Consider the following 16,928-nt stretch of genomic DNA (forward strand, 5'->3'; position numbering starts at 1 on the left):
AGGCTGAGATGGCTCAAAGTGGTGCATGGGAGCTGTCTGCTATCAACCCTCTCCTGGAGGTAGATGATGTCTCCAGCCTGGTGACTTCCCTGGCCTCCAGCTATCACCACCCCCAGTGTCCCTAAGGCTGAAGGTGCAAGCTTGCCCTGGCCCTAGCATAGAAAGTGCACGACCTGGTCATGTCATGCAGGTGAGGATACCTGTGTGCCAGGTAACCTCAGGCAGGCATGGTGGCGCTTGTGGGGCAGTCCTGTAACCTGCAGTGTGGTGGGTGGGACGGATGTGTGTGACACAGGCAGGAACTTCCCCTGATGGCAGTTGAGGATCCACATGTGTATTGGGTGGGCGCCGATGGGAGTGGCTGGGCACAGGCAGGTGAATGAGTGACAGCTACACAAACTCCACCACTGAGCACGTCACTCCCAGGGCAAAGCACATCAGAGCCACAGGCCCAGTCCTGGGAGGCCCAGCGGGGCCTCAGGTCCCCAGGAAGCCTCCTGGCCCTCTTTACCCTAGGAGGACCCCCACTCCTTCTAAAGACCCCCTCCCCCACCACAAGCCAGCTCCACCTGTAGCTGTGGGCGTGGGAGGGGCACAGAGTGCTCTGGGGGCCAGAGAAGGAAGGAAGATGGACAGAGGGTGGACCTCTGCTCCCTGACCCTGCTGCTGGGCACTCTGCGGCCCTCCTGGAGCCCACACCTTTCAGCTGCAGTCTCCCAGCCTTTGTCCCCAGGACGAAGCCCACTAGGCCAGTGCTCTTCCACTGCAGCTTTATGTTCGCCTTGGGGAGGGTTCCCAGATTGTGCAAAGTGAGGAAGGGTCCCCTATCCCTGTCCCGCAGGGCCCCCACTCCAGGCCTCCCCTATCTCTCCCTGTCTCTCTCAGAGGCAGAGGCAGCATTAAAATTTAATTTAAATATTAAAAAGAAAATAAAAAATTCAAATATACACCAACAGTAGACTGCTCTGGCTTGCATACAAAGAGGTCCATTGCCCCTTTGGGTGGGCCAGGCAAGGTCAGGGTCTAAGAAGCGCCTCTGGTGAGGGGGGGGTCAGGCTCTGATGGCTGTGGGAGGAGTGACTCCTCCCAGGATGAGGGTCTCTGTCCTCCCAGCTTCAAGTTCTGTATTTCCAAGTCCTTTCAGGGAGCGTAACGCACATGAGAACGCCCATTTGTGTCACAGATAGGTGGCCGCATGCATTTTCAGGAAATGTCCTTGGCGAACTACAGCTGGCACCGTCCAGCCCAGGGCGTTCTGTGAGCTGTAGTCTCCGGCAAGTGCATTCCAAAAAAACCTCAAATACCATAGAAGCTGGACAGCGTAGCAACAGGGTTTGGCAAGAGAGGACCTCTTTTGCTAGCAAAGGCGAGAGCTCGCGCGGTACCAGTAAGGTCTCCCCACGCCCCCGGAAAGAAATATTGATGTGGGCGTACGCTGACCCAGAAGAGTGTGCCATGGCCGCACGGTTTTCTGGGAAGTGTAGTTTCTTGGTGCCGGCGCTATTGTCCTCAAAAGTAGAGGGTAGCCGTTGGTTTCGAGGTGTATCTTTCACCACAGGATGACTGTGTGCCCCAGGACACTTCGCGCATGGTCCTAACTGGCCGGCTCTGGGACAACAGCCCCAGGCGGTTTAGTTTCTTAGGAAACCTAGACCAGTTTGCCCGCGGCGCGCCAGGTCCGCGCGGCCGCAGAGACTCCTGGGAAGTGTGGTCTTCCGGTGCCGGCGATTCGCGGATGATTCTGGGAAATGTCGATCGGCTGTAGGCTGCGCACTGGGTCCGTCCCCCGGTAGCCTCAGGCCTGACGGCGACTCCTAGGTTCAGGGACGATTCTGGGCAGTGTCGTTCCCGGAGGTCAGCGGCCGTTGCCCGCTCACCAGCGACGCGGGGCGTCAGGTCCGCAGAGGTGCGGGCTCGGGGCGCCTGCGGGGACGGTGAAGCCCCGCTGAGGACTCCGGACAGTGTGAGTCCCGGGGGCGGCGGCGGGGCTCAGGCCCTGGGTCTGCCCCGCGGTGTGACCCCGGCCGGTGCCTTGGCTTTTCCTGGCCTTCTTGTCCTCCTGTGTAAACGCGGGGTGATGACGGCGCCGACATCTTGGCGCTGTTGTGAGAGCGAAGTGGGCGCGTGAGCAGACGCCAGCCACAGTTGTCTTTGGGTTATGTCGTCATGAAGCCGGCGCTTTGCAGTTGTGTAACCTTGAACAAATGGGTTCAGTATCTTGGAATTTCAGTTTTGTCATTGTTTAAAAAGAAATCTGGAATAATGTGAATGCAGACCGTGCATAGTAATGAAGATCGAACGAGCTGATAGTTGTTACCGTTGTTTTATGAGGCTTTTATGTACAGAATAATAGATTTTCCCCGCAGGTGGCACCTGGTAAATGGTTAGCCCTTGCGGAGAAACACCCTGTTAGTTCCCAGAGAGAGAGACTGGCGCCCTGGAGAGTGATTACCAGTGTGCCTTTCCATTATGGTGTGTCACAGGTGCCGCAAGATAAACCTGATTTTTCATGACTGCTTTTTCTGTGCCCTCAGGACACTGCCCATCTCTAAGATAAGAACCTGGAAAGAGGACTCTGTTGGCTGTTGGGAAATTGCAGAGTAATGTCTCAGGTAAGTCAATGTGTCCCCACATCTTCCTGAAACACTTTATCAGGACTGTGTGTTTGCTGTGCTTCTCCTGCCTGTTCCCACCTAATCAAGTCTATTTAAGGGATTGACTCTATGGTTCCTTTCACTATAGGAAGGATGGAGCTCACAAGGTATTGTCCTCCTCACCCAGTGTTCCTCTTTTCTACAATTTTCTGCTAGAAGACTTTCTAGTCTTGCCAACGTCTTAAAACTACAATTCACAATGCAACTTTGGAATGTAAGGTTATTTGCTTTATGGTTGTCAGAACTATACCATGTGGTCTCAAGTGAAGAGATGTTTGCCGTCATCCTTGATTCTCCCTTTGACTTATAACTCTTATTCAGATCCTCTAGTTGGAGCTGAGTTACAGGCTGTATGCAGAATCTGACCGTTAGTTACCCCGTCACTACCACCACCACTACCACCCCGGTAGTGCTAGCGATAAAGCCACCTGGATTATTGCGGAATCCTAGCTGGATTCCCTCCATCTGCCCTGAACCCTCATCGGTCTGTTCTTAGTACAGCTGTTATTGTGATCCTACTGTTACATAAATTCCTATCATTCCTCAACCTAAAAGTTTTCAGTGGCTCTGAGTTACTTCTACAATGACCTATTTGTACAATTAGGCCATTACCTCTCTGATCCCACCTTCCTTATTTGCTTCCTCATTCCTGTGAGCTCCAGCCACTGTCACCAGTTGCTGTGCCATCCACATGAAATACTCTTCCCTGACATAGGCACAAGCTTGCATTCTTATCTTCTTCGTGTGTTTGCTCCGTGGTTACTTTCTCAGAAAAGCATCCCTGAACGCCTATTTGCAATTGCGGTCATCTTCCCTCACCTAGCACTTCCACTCCTCCGTCACTGCTTTGTTGTTTTCCACAGCACGTCTCACTCACTAGCTGATGTACTGTATATTCAGTATACGCACGTGCTTATTGTTTGTCTCTTCCTGGTGGGAGAAATGTTTTTTTCTTTTTTGTTGTCTGTTATAGCTTCAGTACCCAGAGTGGTACCTGGCACCAAATAGATGCTTAGTAAGTAATTGTTGAGTGAATAAGATAAGTAATGAAGAACTGATGGGGCAGAATCATGGCATGGAACGTGAAGCTTGCACAGGAGAGAACATGAGTAGCAGATGTACATGTTGGGTGAAGTCTGTTTTCTTGGAGAAATTAGATAATTAGAATTGAAAAACTGGTGTGGTGGTACATGCCTCTTTTTCCAGCTATTCGAGAGGCCGATGAGTTGAGAAAATTTCTTGAACCCTGTGGTATGAGGCTGCATGAGCTATGTTTATGTCACTGCACTCCAGCCGGGTGACAGAGCAAGAAAAAAGTAGCAGCTTAAGTGAACTCACGCCAAAATCATTAATTGATTCATCTTCTAAACACTTACGAAGTACCTGTTAGGAAAAGTTGTAGAGGAATTTTGGTGTACACCGACACACAGGACTTCATGTTCTAATGCAGCATTGCCTAAGAGAACTTTCTGCAGTGGTGGAAGTGTTCCGCATGTGTACTGGTCAGTAGGGTAGCCACCAGCCCTGTATGACTATTGAGTCCTTGAACTGTGGCTTAAGCAACTGAGGAACTGAATTTTAAATTTTATTTATTTTATTTTTACATTTTAATCATTTTAAATGTATGTAGCCAAATTGCCTAGTGGCTACTGTATTGAGGATTGCAGCACTGGTAGAAAAGTAAGAAAGCATAAGAAGTTAAAATAAGTGCTAGGACAGATATCCTACGTTCTTTTGGGGACAGAGATGAGTGAACACCCCAGGCTGCCCAGGCAACTGAAGGGGAAGAAAGAAGCATCCCTGCCTCTAACTTGTAATAACCTGTTCATCATAAAGCTATGATAAATGTTTTTTTGATTTGGGATAAAGGGAATTAACTAACACAGTGGCAACTACAATTAATAGGTGAATTTAGGATAAATTATGTGTAGCAAATTAGGAACTGTCAGGTCTTACTTGATTATTTGGAAAATATATGTATTGGATTGTATCTGCTTGGCTATAAAAAAGATGAGATTTCTTCTTGTCCTTTTAATCTCATTAGTGGGTTGCCTGTGAAGTGCATCACAGTTGATTTAATGCTTATTAGGTAATAAAACTGTGTTCTTTTTTTTCTACATTTGTGGAGAGGATTTTCTGCCAGTGGCAGGAGATTTGAATTTTAATTATTTTCTCAACACCTGGCAAAAGTAAATTCTGCCTTTAAAACCAAAGACCAGTATCACTGGTGAATATGCATGCAAAATATCCAAATAATGTAATACAATACTGAATTAACTGTCAGACCTAAAAAATTACCACAGGCAAGCAATTTGTTTCACAAATCGAAGACAGTAATAATGCTATATTAAATGGATGTATTTTTTGTACATAATTTAATTTGACTAGCCAATAAACTATTATTGAATATTTAAGCTTCCAAAGTTTCACTATTTTAAGTAATACTATGAAATGAGTACTATTGAAAGGAATTTCTAAGCACATCTGTGAGCATTTCCTTAGAGTATTTTCTTCAAAATGTACCCTTTTATTTTTTTCCCTTTCCTTTCAGGTCCTATTTAAGGACTATCTAAGACAGTGGTCCCCAACCTTTTTGGCACCAGGGATCAGTTTTGTGGAAGACAATTTTCCCACAGAAGTGGGAAGTGGTGTTTTGGGGATGAAACTGTTCCACCTCAGATCATCAGGCATTAGTTCAATTCACATAAGGGGTGTGAATTGATCCCTTGCACGCACAATTCACAGTAGTGATTGTGCTCCTATGAGAGTCTAATGCCATAGCTGATCTGACAGGAGGTGGCGCTCAGGTGATAATAGTCGTTTGCCTCCCAATCATCTCCTGCTGTATGGCCTGATTCTTAACAGGCCACAGACCTGTACCAGTCTGTGGCCCAGGGGGTTAGAGACACCTGATCTATGACATGAAACCATCCTTCAGTCTTTTCACTCAGGGGTCTCATATTTTAATTATTAAATGTCTGTCAGTACAAAGTTTAAGTATATACCATAAATATATTTTTCTTTTTTGTTTATGAATCAGTTATGTGTATGTTTTAGTCCATTGGTGCTGCTGTAACAATACCACAGACTGAGCAATTTATGAACAATAGAAATTGACCTCTCATGGTTTTGTAGCCTGGGAAGTCCAAGATCAAGGGGCAGGCATCTGGCAAGGGCCTTCTTGCTGTGTCCTTTTATGGTGGAAGGGCGAAGAGAAGAGAGAACCAAAAAGGGGCCCAAATGCATTTATTAAATAAGCCAGTTCTAATGATGATGACATCAATCCATTCATGAGGGCAAAGCCCTCAAGGCATAATCATCTCCTAAGGTCTTAACCTCTCAAAACTGTTACAATGGCGATTAAGTTCAATACATGCTTTTTGGGGGGTCACAATCAAACCATAACATTGTATGTCTGTGAGTCTTTAATATAAAGGTTTTTTTATTTTTTTATTTTTGAGACAGAGTCTTGCTCTATTACCCAGGCTGGAGTGCAGTGGCGCAACCTCTGCAGACTCTTGGGTTCAAGCCATTCTCCTGCCTTAGCCTCCTAAGTAGTTGGGATTACAGGCGTGAGCCACCACACCTGGCTGCCCATTTTTTGTGAGCCTTAGTGGATCATCCTGAGTATCCCATTTGAGAGACAATCACTTTAGCCTCATTTTTTAAATTACTTACCTAGCACTTAAGCTGTAAAAGATATAACTAAATACTTGACCCTGTGCTGTCAAATGTCAAATACTGATTTTTTAAAATTCGTGTATTTCTGTAACTTTTAGCAAAATTAACTCTACTGAAGCAAAGCTCTTATATTTGTTTCTCACCCTTATTGTATAATAATTCTAATCACATACCTGTCCCCCTTATTGTATAGTAATTCCAACTACATACTGTCCTATTATTACTTAACTGAGATCACATTCCCAATCATTGCCACAATTCCTGAATCTTACTCCATTTCTCCCACAACCAGGCTAATTTTACCCTTTCTTCAGTGACAGAAGAGGCCTGGGCTATGCATGAGCCTAAATATATTTGCTATTTCAGGTGACATTTAGTGATGTGGCTATAGACTTCTCTCATGAAGAGTGGGGATGGCTCGATTCTGCTCAGAGGGACTTATACAAGGATGTGATGGTCCAGAATTATGAGAACCTGGTCTCTGTAGGTAAGGATATCACCCCTTCCACTCCAATAGGGGCTCTTTTGCCACTCTGAATTGCTGGAGATCCTCCTAACTAAATGGCTGAATTTCTGTAGCATGTTCCCAAAGAAATGTGCGGCTCTGTTGTGCCCTGCCTGAAGCTTATCTTTCCATTTCAGTGAACACCCTTCATCCCTTCCTGTGGTCCCTCATGTGATGCCTCTCATAATAGAGGACCACAGCTTAAACAATTCTATATTCTTCCTGTAAGCAGGTCTTTCCGTAACTAAGCCATATGTGATCATGTTATTGGAGGATGGAAAAGAGCCCTGGATGGTGGAGAAAAAACTGTCAAAAGGTATGATTCCAGGTGAGTCATGGTGAACAAGACTAAGGAAGTTTTTGTTAAAAGATGTTTATAGTGAGTGTGGAGGCATTTTATGGATACTGTCTTCAAAGATCTCAAATAGAAATGAAAAATTGAGGGATATTTAGTTTAGATTTTCAAAACAATTGTTCCTCTATCCCAAATTATCTGTATCACTCATGTCATCTAATCAGGGTTAGAGGTTTTTGCCATCATAATAATTCAATTGTTACTCTGTTCATGACAAAGTAAGGCAAATTATTCTTTCTTAAATCTACTTAAAGAAAAACATACTGATAGTTTTAGGCTAAGAAAAGCTGTCAGTTAGATGGGAAATCACTTTTCTAAAGCTGAGCCTTATAGATGAAATATGAACATATTAGAGGAAAAAAGGAACATATATAAAGATGTTTCTAGGAATAATATTTTCTAATGTCCAGTAAATGACATGATTCACACAGTTTCTTCATAACCTCAGAAGCCTAAATCTTTGTCAGATATAAAGAGCATTTAGATTATTTTGTTCTTACTGAAACTGTTTAAAGTAGAAAATCAATTCTGTATTTTAAGCGTGTTAATCTGGCAGCAAATTGAGATTAATTGAATGTTGGAGAAAAAGGCTATGAGACAAAATGCAGTCTTTCACACATGAATATAGGCACAAAATGATGGCTTGGAATCCAGAATGCCTTCCACATTTTATTTTGATAATTTCCTTTTTTTCCATACTATTTCATCCATTACATATATTTTTCCCATTTCCATTGTCACACTCTGTTCCTACTTCTGTGAACTTTGTATTCTCTGCTCCATTTGAGCATTGTTCAGAAATCATTGAAATATTTGAGTTGTCAGAGCTATGTGTTTTGTGGGGGCTTCATTTCTAATCCAGTTCTCCTAATTCCACTGTAGAAGTTACTTTTCAAGAAGTTAAAAAAAAAAAAAAAAAAGCAGTGCTTTACTTTCTTGATGTATTTCAGATTGGGAATCAAGATGGGAAAGGAAGGAATTATCAACAAAGAAGGATATTTATGATGAAGATTCACCCCAAACAGTAATAATAGAAAAAGTTGTAAAACAAAGTTATGAATTTTCAAATTCTAAGAAGAATTTGGAATATATAGAGAAGTTGGAAAAGAAGCATGGAAGTCAGGTAGAGCATTTCAGACCAGCAACTCTCACCTTTAGAGAAAGCCCCACTCCAGACAGTGTTTACACCTTTCATTCAAAGTCTACTCTTTCCGGACCACAAAACAATTCTGCTGAAGGGAATTCACACAAATATGATATATTAAAGAAGAATGTATCAAAAAAGTCAGTTATAAAAAATGAGAGAATCAGTGGTGGAAAGAAACTTTTGAATTCTAATAAAAGTAGGGCAGCCTTCAACCAGAGCAATTCTCTTATCCTTCCCCAGACTTGTAATAGAGCTAAAATCTATACATGCAGTGAATGTGGGAAAGCCTTTGGCAAACAGTCAATCCTCAATCGCCATTGGAGAATTCATACAGGAGAGAAGCCCTATGAATGTCGTGAATGTGGGAAGACTTTTAGCCATGGCTCATCCCTTACACGACATCAGATAAGTCATAGTGGAGAGAAACCTTACAAATGTGTTGAATGTGGGAAGGCCTTTAGCCATGGCTCATCACTTACTAACCATCAGAGCACTCACACTGGAGAGAAACCATATGAATGTATGAACTGTGGAAAGTCTTTTAGTCGTGTGTCCCTTCTCATTCAGCATCTAAGAATTCATACGCAAGAAAAACGCTATGAGTGTCGTATATGTGGGAAGGCCTTCATTCATAGTTCATCTCTCCTTCATCATCAGAAAAGCCATACTGGAGAGAAACCTTATGAATGTAGAGAATGTGGGAAAGCTTTCTGCTGTAGCTCACACCTTACTCAACATCAAAGAATTCACAGTATAAAGAAAAAGTTTGAATGCAACAAATGTCTCAAAGTCTTTAGTAGCCTGTCATTTCTTGTTCAACATCAGAGTATTCATACTGAAGAAAAACCCTTTGAATGTCAGAAATGCAGGAAATCCTTCAACCAGCTTGAATCACTGATATGCATTTGAGAAATCACATTAGATTGAAACCCTACGAATGCAGTATATGTGGGAAAGCCTTCAGTCATAGGTCATCCCTGCTTCAACATCACAGAATTCATACTGGAGAGAAACCTTATGAATGTATTAAATGTGGGAAAACCTTCAGCTGTAGTTCAAACCTTACTGTACATCAGAGAATTCATACTGGAGAAAAGCCATATAAATGTAATGAGTGTGGGAAAGCTTTTAGCAAAGGCTCAAATCTTACTGCCCATCAAAGAGTACATAATGGAGAGAAACTCAATAATGTGGTAAGTGTGGAAAAGCCTTTAGACCATGTGAATCACTATACGTGTGAGAAACCTTACAGAAGAGAAACTATATGAAGCAGTGTTTATCATGGTAATTTTCATTCCTAGATTCTCCCTTATTTAACATTAGAAAAATTTATACTGGGGAAAGTCTTATGAATGTGGTGACTATAGGAAGACGTTTTAGCAAAGATGTAGGCCTGTTTGTCAGACGTTATACTGTAGGGAAATCATATGAAGACCATACATGTGGGAAAATCTTTGTCAGTATTAATCCCTTAATTGACATAAGTGTACTCACACTAGGAAAAAACCCTGTACATGTAGCAAATGTGGGAAAGACTATAGGCAACAGGAATCTTTTACAAACACCTATAGGAGAGAAGCTGTAAGAATGTAGAAAATTTAGAAATTGAGGGAAGTCTTCAGTTCCAAGTGTATCCCTTATTCTACAGCAGAGAACTCAAAATGGAGAGAAATCTCATTTAAGAGATGTAGCAAAGTGTTCACTAAGAGTGTTTATCTTGCTACACATCAGAAGATTAATGGTAGAACAACCTGAAGGATTTAGGAATTATGTGTAAATCTTTGCAGTCATGCTATTTGTAAACTGGATTCTACAGGAGAGCAATTAAATATTATAATAAAATATGCATTTCTTAGCGCAGTAGCTTGCAGTTTCAGTTGAGTTATACTTAGAAATTCTTTTTAGCTAGTGGACATGTGAAGATATTTAGTCACCCAGAGGAGCCAGTAAGTGTTATAATGTTGAAAATTAAAGCTGCAAAAGAAATAAAGTGATGTTAATAAAAGTTTTGGCATCTAATAAAATCATTTTGTATATCACAAACTCTTTTACTGTGACTATTTCTTGTAAAAAAAATTTCACTAAGATTAGCCTTAGCATAGCCTTTAGTTGGAGACTAGCAAACCTAGAGAAAAATCACCTGCTCTTTGTACTGAGAATAGCAGTATTTTGATGAGGATTATTCAATTTCCAGTAGGCTTAATTAAATACATTTCAAGAAAATTTACTGAGCATCACTCATATGTATTACACAGGGATGGGATACAGGAATCCAGTAGTTCTGAGCTTAGTGGTATGTCAAAATCACTAGGAGGGTTTGTTAAAGCCCAGATTGCTAAGTCTGAATCTTAGAGTTTCTGTATGAGTTGATTTGAATTTGCATTTTTCATGTGTTCTTAGGTGACACACCATCCAGAAAGCACATTTTGATAACCATTGTAATAATGAACAAAACAATGTGATCTTTTTCTCACAGGGATGTTATCTGATAAGAAAGATGGATAGCAAGTAAATTCGAAATAATTGTTTACAGGTGAACATACTATAAGAAATCAGAGCAGGCTTAGCTGGATGTGATTTTTGAAATGAATCCTAAATGATGAACACTAATTATGTAATGAGTACTACTCATGTAGCTGTGTGCATCCTTGCTTGTGCCTTTGCGTGTGTGTATGTGGTGTACTGGGTGTTATTTTAGGTAAAGTGGACAGTCGAGTTCTGTCATACTTGCTGCAGCTGGACTCCATGTTCCCATATCTAGTTTCAGATTCAGTGACTTTGAGGTATACTGCTGGCAGCATCATTGGTTTCAGCAACCATTATTTCTCTATCCCTGGGTCATAGTTATGGGAGTTTACCTTGAAGTCACCAGTCCAGAAGTGTTCTCATTACTTTTACAGTCTACCAATTTTGAAAGCACTAATTTACAGCAATATATGCCTTGAAATAGTTAAGAGAGTTTTTGTTCTCTGCACTGAACCTTGACAATTATAGTTTGCAAGGAGGGAGGATGGCTTCAGATATTCTAAGTTCTAGATAAGAAATGGAACAGTCTCACTGGCCCTGTGATTAGAATCCTATCTTGTGATTAAAAAGGTAATACAGATCAATTTGATTTGGAGTGTATGGACACTGATGCAAGTGAAGGGCTGTGATATGGATTATGCTTCAGATTTTGTTGTTTATCTCAGGTGAGAGTAGTAAGGTATGTTGTTTTAAAAAGGAACATTACGTTATATATGATAATTATGGTGTGCAATGAGTGATAAGGTTTCTGATTTGCAACAAAATAATATCTCCTCTGATATATGTGCTACCTTAACTGAAAGCCAAAGCACAGAGGCATATTCCAATAGCAATTTGCAAGAGAAAGTAGGTTTGGAATGGGGTGGTAAATTTTTACTATTTTGCAGGGATTTTATCTTTATTTTTAATCATGAAATTTATATTGAAATTCTGTGGAACATTGAAGGATCTTTGGAAGATTTTTAATTAAGGAAGGGCCGGGTGTAGTGGCTCATGTCTGTACTCCCAGCACTTTGGGAGGCAGAGGCAGGAGGATTGCTTGAGGCCAGGGGTTTGAGACCAGCCTGGGCAACATAGCAAAACTCATTAGTCTGTTAAAAAAATAAAAAATTACCCAGGTGTAGGCACACACCTGCAGTCCTAGCTATTCAGGAGGCTGAGTGGGGAGGGACTGCTTGAGTACAGGAGTTTTAAGGTCACAGTGAGCTGTCATCACACCACTGCTTTCCAGCCTGAACAGAAGAACAACACCCTGTCTCCAAAGTAAATACAATTAAGGAAGCATGACGTGGTATCAAGCAGTTGTAAGTATGGATAGACTGGCTACCACATATATACTTATGGGATAATGAGAGTAGCTTTCTTTTCTCCCATTCTGTGTCCTTTCTCTGCTCTCCCAAGCAACTGGTACCACAAAGATGAAGTAGTCCTATAATGTCCAGATTTTGTTTCCACTACACATAGTTTACTGCTACCATGTCACTTTGTTATGAGAGGATTCATTGAAATACCTGTGCTTTGTCATTTAAAAAGCATTAGCATACACATGATAATGCTTTACATTTCTGGTTTAAAGTGCCTTCACAATACAGAACTAGGAAAAAGAAGGCCATCTTTTTAAATGAAGATGGTTTTAAGAGAGCAATAAGAGACTTACTTTGCTATGATAGAAGGTTTGGCTGATGTCATAATGATGTTATGATGTCACTGACATTGTTTCCTCAGTTATACCTATTAACCATTTCTTGAGCATCCACTGTGGGCCTAATAGATAAGAACACTCCATATCCTTTAAGAACCCCAAGGTGTGTGAAGAGCATTAAGCTTTGGAGTCATGTTACCTGGGTTTAAATCCAAGTTGCATGTATACTGGCTTTGTGTGACCTTGGACAAACTATTTCACTGTGTCATGCCTCAGTTTCTCCATCTGTAAAATGGTAAAGCTATCTCACAGCATTATTATGAAGATTAAATGTATTAATTGGTGCAAAGTGTTTACAACAGTGCCTGGCCTCTCAATAGCATTCAGTAAGTATTAGCTATTGATTTCATCATCATTGTCTTCTCATGGTTGCTTCATCATTCTGGTCTCAAATGTCACATCTAATCACTTATCACTCTTATGTGTTTGCTGTTTAACATTTTTAGGGGAGAGCTCTTACAAAACTCCCCGGTTTCCTTCCAACAAATTCTTGAGTATCTGAGCCATTTTGAGGGAGAGAATGTTTCTTGCCCTAAATAATCTGAGGAGAAACAAAGAGACCAGGTAGGAGATGAGATGGGAACGTAGCAGGTCTATGGGAAGGAAGGAGGGGGGCCTACAGATTTGGAAAATGGGCCGAGTGAAGGAGGCATCAGGCTTGCACATGAAGGAAAGGAGAGGCTTTACCCAGAGACCAGAGGCCTGCAGTTCTTTATCATCATCTCCCAATACAGAGTCCTGTGGGCTGGGTGCCACTGCTCTCACTCTTCCTAAATGGAGGTTACAGCCTGTCATTGAAGGTCACTGATGCCTGGAAAGTCAAACAGTTTCCTTGTTAGCCTTGGGCCAGTCAGATATGATCAGAGCTCAGTTGTTGGTAAACACCTAGAAAGAAGCAAGGCACTTATCACTGAGCACTTCCTGGGAACTTAATTTTTTGCTGCTGAGGGGGAGTCAGTCTTTAAACAAGTTGCGATTGTGTTAGAGAAAAAAGCTTTATATGCAGAAGTAATTGATGCCAGAAACAAGACAATGACAAGGCCATATGGCCCAAGAGGTGCAGAGTGTAAGCACTCTGGCATCAAAGATAAATAGGGAAAAATTAAAATGATCATAACACAATATTTTTTTTTTTTTTTTTTTTTTTTTGAGACTGAGTCTCGCTCTGTCACCCAGGCTGGAGTGCAGTGGCCGGATCTCAGCTCATGGCAAGCTCCGCCTCCCGGGTTTACGCGATTCTCCTGCCTCAGCCTCCCGAGTAGCTGGGACTACAGGCGCCAGCCACCTCGCCCGGCTAGCTTTTTTTGTATTTTTTAGTAGAGACGGGGTTTCACCGTGTTAGCCAGGATGGTCTCGAACTCCTGACCTCGTGATCCGCCCGTCTCGGCCTCCCAAAGTGCTGGGATTACAGGCTTGAGCCACCGCGCCCGGCCCACAATATTGTTAATAGCAGCATAAACTGAGCCTTGTGTTTGCACTGTGTGCTGCATTCAGACAATTAAATGTTCTCAGCTCTGGACCCAAATTCCTAAGTGTATTGGGACTGTCACTTGCTTACTCTATAAACTTGGGGAAGTCACTTCATTTCCTCATTTTTCCATCAAAACAAAAATAATTCCCATTTTACCAGGTGGTTGTGAGAGTTAAAAGACTTATAAAGCAAGCAACAAAGTGTCTCTACATGGAAGTTTGTTGCTGTTTTTCCTGCTTTTAATAATCTTTCCATATACTGTAAGGTAAATGCTGTAATTATGTTCATGCTAGTGACCTGAGTTCAGAGTCACACATCTTAGGAATATAGGCGACATTTGAACATTCAGTAAAAGACCACACCATATTGCCCTCCTAGGACAGATCTCAGAAACGGGTTTCTTTTGGCAAATATACAGGCTCTCTTGCCTCCTTGAACAAAAAATGTTGCCTTTGGCCATGCTGTTCCTTCTGCCTAGAATGTCCCATACCCCATTTATTACCATGCTTGCCTGCTGAGGGAGGCCTGCCTACCTTGCAAAGCTCACTAGGTGTGTCAAAGGTGAACAAAGCTGGACATTAATGATGGTGGTGAGAACAGACTAATTGGTAGTAACTATTGCAATGGGGAAAGGAATTTGGCATGAACTGAACCCAGCTTTGATTTGTACAGAGGTGAATGAGTATGTTAAAGGGAGGGTAAGGAAATAGGGAGGCGGTACACAGTGTTGGGCACTGAGAACACACATCACACCTTAGCCATCTCTGATACTCTCATCTAGAATTAAGATGGTTAATATTTCCCCTTTAAGCCTTCCTTGAGGAAAATGGAGGTGAAGAGTAGCAAGGTAGCTTGCACAAGGCCACAGCCCTGAGATAGGGCACAGCATGATCCAATCATGTCTCTGGATTCTGTAGGCCATGCTCTTCTGAGGATCTGCACATGCCACTGTACATGAATGGGGGATACTAAGAAGTTATAGTTCACACTTCTCCACTACATACCACTGATTGCCAGAAAGAGGAACTTTCTCTTGTAATCCTTGATGTAAGTCTAGGACTCTGGACTGAGAGTTACCCTATCAGGAGGAAGAGAAGGCCTGAAGAATCCCAGGATGCCACGATCCTCCATGTCAGTGTGCCACAGCCATGTGGTTGAGGGTCCAAGAATATGATACTATTTAACACACCTGTGCTAGGAGGGAGGTGACGGCATCAGTACTTCAGACTCAGCTGAACGCTCTCCCAGGCCCTACAAAGGTGTCTAGATGGGTCCTATCATCCTTACTGGCCTTCCTAGCTTGGTCCCAAGGAGCCACCTGCTCCCCCAGGGTGGTGTGGTCAGACAGGTCATGTGACAAATGAAAGTCCACCATAGCAGTGCCAATAGTGCAACCCATAATAATGCAGGCTGCAGGAAGCACTTTTGTCCTAGGGTCTCATTTGGGCCTATGAAGCACATCCTTCTAGGTAATGTAGCTCTTCACATTCTCTGAGGCAATGGCTAAGTAGCACCCAGAAGGTCACTAGGAAGGAGCATCAAAAGACTCTTATGAAGAGAGTGGTACTTCATCTCTTAAAGGTGAGTACCCAGTTTTCCATATTTTACTGTCTGCAACAGATCACATAAATATTTAAAGAGATTATTTCAGATACTATGAAATACTACAAAACCAAATAGGTAGAGTATGATTTCAGGGAAAATGACCAAATAGGAAGTGCCACGAATCTGCCCCTGTACCTGAAAAACTATTCTGGCATCTCTCTGAAGTGACAATTTTGGAACTCTAGAGTTTCTTTGAATGCTTATAATTTCCAGCTTGCCTAATAAATTACAATTTGTGTTGATTGCAGCCATCAGAGTGGTACTGGCTGCACATTCCTCACTCCCAGCTCCATGGCAAGGAGCTTTGTGGATGGGAATGTCATTCTGGTGCAGATTTCTGGAGCCAGGGTGAGCAATAAGTACCTTATCCCACAGGTACTGAGGTTCTGTGTTCTTACTGTGGATTGGTGCTTCTGATCTTGTGGGCTTGTAGGCTAGACATCATTGTTTCAACCCCCACTGGATGAAGTGGCTTTCACGAGATATAAAAGAATTGCACCTTTTTTGTGTGTGTGTTCAAAAACAACTACATATATGGAAGAATTCAGAAAGCCACTTCACATGCCCAAGGAAAGATACAAGCACTGAAAAGACCTTCAGCTTTCACTTTAGGCTGATCTCTGGCACATAGTTATTCCATAATAATAAAAACAAAGGCAAAAATGCAGCAAATCCAGGGAAAGGTGGGGGGGAAATATGATTTCCAGAGTTATCACATGGTAAGATTCAAATGTCCAGTTTTCTACAACAACAACAAAAACCTGAAGGCATGCCAAAAAACAGAAAAGTATGACCCAATTAAAGGAACAAAATGAATGGAGAGAAAACATACTTGAGGAAACCCAGATGTCAGTCTCACTGGAAAAAGACAACTGTCTTAAAGATGCTTAAAAAGCTAAAGACATAAACAAAGGAAAAAGATGTATGAGCAAACTAAGGATAGAACTAAAGACAGAAAATGTTTTTTCAAAATGAAAAAAATTCTGGATCAAAATTTACAGTAATGGAAACAAAAAATATGAATACAATAAAGGGATTAAAAAGACACGCAATCAGAGGAGAGATTCAGCAAACTTAAAAATAGGAAAATATAAATTATCAATATAAAAAAGAATGAGGAAGAGTGAACATAGCTTATTGGAACTTTAACACAACAACAATTTGGGAATCCCTAAAGAGGAAGAGACACAAAGAGGCAGAGAAAATATTTGAAGACATAATGGCTGAAAAACCTCCAAATTTAATAAAAGACATGAATTTGGAAATCCAGCAAGAGTTCACC

At 41.9% G+C, this 16,928-nt stretch overlaps 1 protein-coding gene across 1 annotated transcript; it reads left to right on the top strand.

Annotated features, from left to right (window-relative positions):
- The first annotated feature begins 1,729 nt into the window (after nucleotides 1-1,729).
- Nucleotides 1,730-10,381, top strand: LOC117092319 (zinc finger protein 181-like). The gene is given in 5 exon segments (XM_033225675.1): nucleotides 1,730-2,612; nucleotides 6,702-6,822; nucleotides 7,073-7,168; nucleotides 8,146-9,237; nucleotides 9,240-10,381. Coding segments are annotated over 5 exon segments (1,689 nt in total). The 5' UTR covers nucleotides 1,730-2,603; the 3' UTR covers nucleotides 9,611-10,381.
- The last annotated feature ends 6,547 nt before the right edge of the window (nucleotides 10,382-16,928 follow it).

Source organism: Trachypithecus francoisi, unplaced genomic scaffold (genome assembly GCF_009764315.1).
Source record: "Trachypithecus francoisi isolate TF-2019V2 unplaced genomic scaffold, Tfra_2.0 Lachesis_group12, whole genome shotgun sequence".
NCBI classification, from domain to species: domain Eukaryota; kingdom Metazoa; phylum Chordata; class Mammalia; order Primates; family Cercopithecidae; genus Trachypithecus; species Trachypithecus francoisi.